Genomic DNA, 4,368 nt, shown 5'->3' with positions numbered 1-4,368 from the left:
GGCTTAATTTATTATTTCAACACAATGCATGTGGGTTGTAAAATACTAATGCTATCCCTAGTTTCATATTATATGCAAAATAGATTCCGTAACGGGCTAAAACTTTCGTTGGCGCTGCACGGAAGAAGTTTTCCGAAGCTGGCGGCAAAATTATTGCACAAATTTTATTAATTACGCATAGTTTTTGCACATTCAACAGCGTCTAGTTTACATGATGTAATTATATTTGAGTTTTATTATCTTGCTGCTTTACATTAGTAAACGTAGACACGACGAATATAAATTGTTGTAATTCTTTTTGTCGATTGACAGGAGCATGTCTTTTTTCAGGACTTTTAGAGGAGACGTTTTAGACTGGAACGATTTTTAAGGTGATATATTTCTGGATTCATGTCTCTTGTGTGTGCCGGGTATATTATATCATTCAAAAGGAAATACAAATCAGAACACTCTGTAAACTCTTTGTTTCTCTTTTTAAATACTTATTCTATACTGGCCAGTCACTTCAAGTTCCTCCTGTCAATGTAGATATACGTGTATTAATTTGATCTTATGATAAATTCTATGTACTACTTGTAATATAGTTAAGGCGAATTTCTCTAACCTTGGATAATATTTACTGAAGCCAGATTTCAATATAACGTAGCTATAATTTTAATTGTCGCCCTGCCTCCGCCCCGAGCGCTCGTAATATTGTGTTCGTGTTTAATTTCTCGGCCAAAATGAAGTCAACATGACTGTATGTCTGAAATTAATTGTAGCCCCCGTTCGTCGACAAAGCAATACCCATACTATTGCATAGTATTTGTAAGATTAACTAGATGTGACGCTAATATCTGCATTTTTCCAACAGCGTATTGTTCATATTATACGAGTATAATTGATTGGAATGAGAAAGGAGTGTCTTTGTGTCCGATTTTTTAAAGAAAATACCTTCGTAGATTACGGAGACTAATAAATCATTATTAACCATCATATTATCCAAACTTTTACACTAAGCTATTCGTATATTAAGGCACCTAGGACTAACACTGTTTTACAAATAGTTTGGTAGTACATTGCAGATTTCTACACGCCAAAAACGTATAAGAATTTCTTGTTGTACAAGTACAATACACTGTGCATTCATTAGGCGCCTATGTGGTAGATAGTCTTAAAACTGGATATTATCCTTCTAATTACCAGTCTACAAATACAGCCTAAAATTGTTCGACTTAATACTTACTCTGCCACATGTAGTTGTCCTTTACATCTGTATTTGACAATGCGGTCGACATGAAAATGCCGCGAGCGGTAAATCCGCGTGTTCCACGTGGCGACGTAACCACAAAAGTGCTTTTTGATAGACAGCCTCACCGCTGAACTCGAAATGCCTACTGTCCAGTGGAGGGTTTTTCATTTAACAGTTACTGTTGATAATGCGGCAGTTTAATTGTCGAGAATATTAAATCGGAAAAAAGCATACCCTTCATTATTAGCTCACTGTATGTCCCCACTGAGGGACTCTTTTTTCCAACTATTTTTATGTTGCACGTAGTTTTTGACCTCGTGATTTCTTCTAAATTTGTCAAAATTAAAAAGCACAGATTTAACTCTAAATGAACCCCATTGGGTACACTGAAAATGTAACGCCATCTTGCCACTTAAGCGAAACCGGATAATCATTTTATATTGTTATGTATTTAAATATCATTGTTCAAATTAAGTTATTTCCAAATTAGTACATATATACTTGTTTCAAAATATCTTAGATAGTTAAAAAACGTTAAATTCTGTATTACTTTGTTTCTGATTTTCTTCCATCGCTGCTGTTTCTTAAGCTGACATTTAGTTGATATTCGCTGCTTTCTGTAACAAAGTAAAAGCAAGTTTTATCTATACGGATAGATATAATTAGTGTCTGTATGTGACACCAGAATAAAACTTTCATATGTCATACATATGACGTATTCAAGACTGGCACCAGCCGGCTCTATCTAATAGAATAAAGGCTCAAATAAAGTCTACTTGCTTTTAATCTATTTGCGAGTATTGCCAGTATTCAGCTAATGTATACAATAACTGACAACTTACTATGCATATGTTTCTCTCGTGTTGTGGATAGCTACCCCTTTTCTATTTCTTATTTAAAAAAAGATTCGGGTTTTACAGTAACTTGGAGTCCCACCGTGCAATACCATAAGGAGGTTTAATAAATACGAACGATTACTTGTAATAAAAACGGTGTAATGATTATTTCTAGCGATAAATACTTTAAATTGCCCACACAGGACCGGCGTTAGAGTAGGCGCTTGGTCGAACACCCAGGGCCGGACATACAGGTCTGTTAATCCTCCCCCCACCAAGGCATAGTAAAGAAATAGGTACTAATAAAGCTATAATCGTCACTTTATACGTATATAAAGTGACGGTGATGAACTACGTATAGTTCATCTGTTAAGTTGAGTTGTTTCAATATTTATCACCAGTTTGGAATTTAAAATCATTTAATATGCAAATCTAGATTTAAGATATCAATACAGTTTAAATAACTAGAATTGATGCAGTAGTTTAGTCGCAGTGTTTGTAATTTTAAATCTGCCAGGTCGCGCACGGTAATAACTTTGCTAAGAAAAATGGTCGTCCACTAATTTTGTATAACTTTTAAAGTGGCCTAAAACAATTTTAATATTTTCATATAGATAAAGTGTGTATGCTATAATGAAATCCTATGTCTGCAGAGTGTTTATTGCTTTTATAAGAGTTGCAGCATAGAAATACCAACTTTCATAGAAATAATCCTCATACAATTTTAAGGTCAAGCAATAAAATACAACGAGTGACTTTCAAATCCAATCAAAGCCGACTAATGTTGAGCGTTTTTAGAACCTCTAGAAAAACATCGTAGCTATTTATATTGCTAATGATAAAATCGATCGTGTCTCAGAGGGATGCAAAATAAAGATTTCTCACCACAAATCAACACCAAGCTTCGTCAATTTAAGCCAAAGCAATGCAAACTATTACAAAGTTAACTCACTCACGACAATCGCCTATATTTGAAAGTTATTTCAGAAAGCGATCGATTGGTTGAGGAAAAATAGGATATTATAGCTCGGGAGGTGAAAGAATATGAAATCCTCACCGCTGCCGCTTTCTTCATATCATCATGTTTCTTTTTCTGCAGCTCTTCGCTGATCTCTCTAACAAGCTGCAGCTCCTGCAGATGCCGGGGGCTGAGGCGCTCGTTGACTCGTACTACGGGCTGCGCTGGGTCACCCATGGCATCAACGAAGGCGACGTAGCGTGCCACTAACGCCTGGTACTGCGCCTCGCTAACGAAATTTATCATTCTCTCCTTCGTTGCCATTTCTTATTTATTTTCTTGGGAAGAAGTTCTTTAAATAGGAAATAGTTTGTCTAATTTCAACGGCAACTAATCGCTGCCTACCTTCAATTTTTAATTTAAATTAAATTGCAAATTGATTATACCAACCTGCTGTCGAAGGTAAAATTGTAATTTAAATGATAGATCGATTCGAACTATTCCAAATTATGTGCCTTTATTTTTTTACCTTCGTAACTTAACAATAACTGTAGTCAGAGGTTGTAAATGTGATTAAATTTAATTGCATTATTTTATTTGCACTACACCCGGCATGCATTGCAATTAGTATCTTACTACACTATCTAAAAATACTCTGAAAAATAATCTAACAGATAATATCCATAATATTCTTTTGTACTTACAGATTCTCTCAATATCATTTTAGATAATCTGTAAAGTACTTTTCATATCTGACCGATTACTGGAGTGTCTCATGACAAGAATAATACTGTCACTTGATATGTTGCGAGCGAGAACATACGAGACGACAAGACTCTTCAAAAGTAAACGATCGCAAAAAATGTCGAGCGCACCTGGAGTTCACCAGTCAAAGGTCATGTTAGGTTAAATTTTTATTTCCTATTAAATCTTACTTTTAAATTATTACTTTGTATTTTAATTGCTTTGTTAAATATGCATGACGCACAAAATTAACCTTTAAAAAAAACCGACCAATCACATTTTGATTTTTTTAATCATGCCAATTGGTTGTGAGCCATGAATGAAAAAACAAACATAATGAAAGTTAAAAATTAGAAAAAAAAAATCATGTTCCTAGGTGATACCCATAGATATGAATTTTCTTACGCTGTTAATAATTAATCTCGCATACCATTGGTAAGCAATATAAACAGGTCTGCGTAAATCGAAAATCATCGGAATGACTTGGATAGACGCCGTTTTTTTCTGTACATTTTTTTTTTATATTTTTACACTTTTCCACTAAAACAACAATATGATTTATTGTTTTTTTTTTCCGACGCTCCTCAAATAAGATCTGT

The 4,368-nt window shown here is 34.4% G+C and overlaps 1 protein-coding gene across 1 annotated transcript; it reads right to left on the bottom strand.

Annotated features, from left to right (window-relative positions):
* Positions 1-1,751: 1,751 nt before the first annotated feature.
* Positions 1,752-3,532, bottom strand: LOC106720286. The gene is made up of 3 exons (XM_014514882.2): positions 3,475-3,532; positions 3,125-3,363; positions 1,752-1,848 (listed from the first exon to the last, which is right to left on the bottom strand). Exons 2-3 carry the CDS (start codon positions 3,347-3,349, stop codon positions 1,828-1,830), a joined length of 246 nt encoding a protein of 81 aa, XP_014370368.2. The 5' UTR covers positions 3,350-3,363; positions 3,475-3,532; the 3' UTR covers positions 1,752-1,827.
* Positions 3,533-4,368: the final 836 nt, after the last annotated feature.

The sequence above is a fragment of the Papilio machaon genome, chromosome 8 (genome assembly GCF_912999745.1).
Source record: "Papilio machaon chromosome 8, ilPapMach1.1, whole genome shotgun sequence".
Lineage (NCBI taxonomy): Eukaryota > Metazoa > Arthropoda > Insecta > Lepidoptera > Papilionidae > Papilio > Papilio machaon.
The sequence above is the reverse complement of the archived record's forward strand: the minus strand, read 5'-3'. Positions and strand labels throughout refer to the sequence as shown.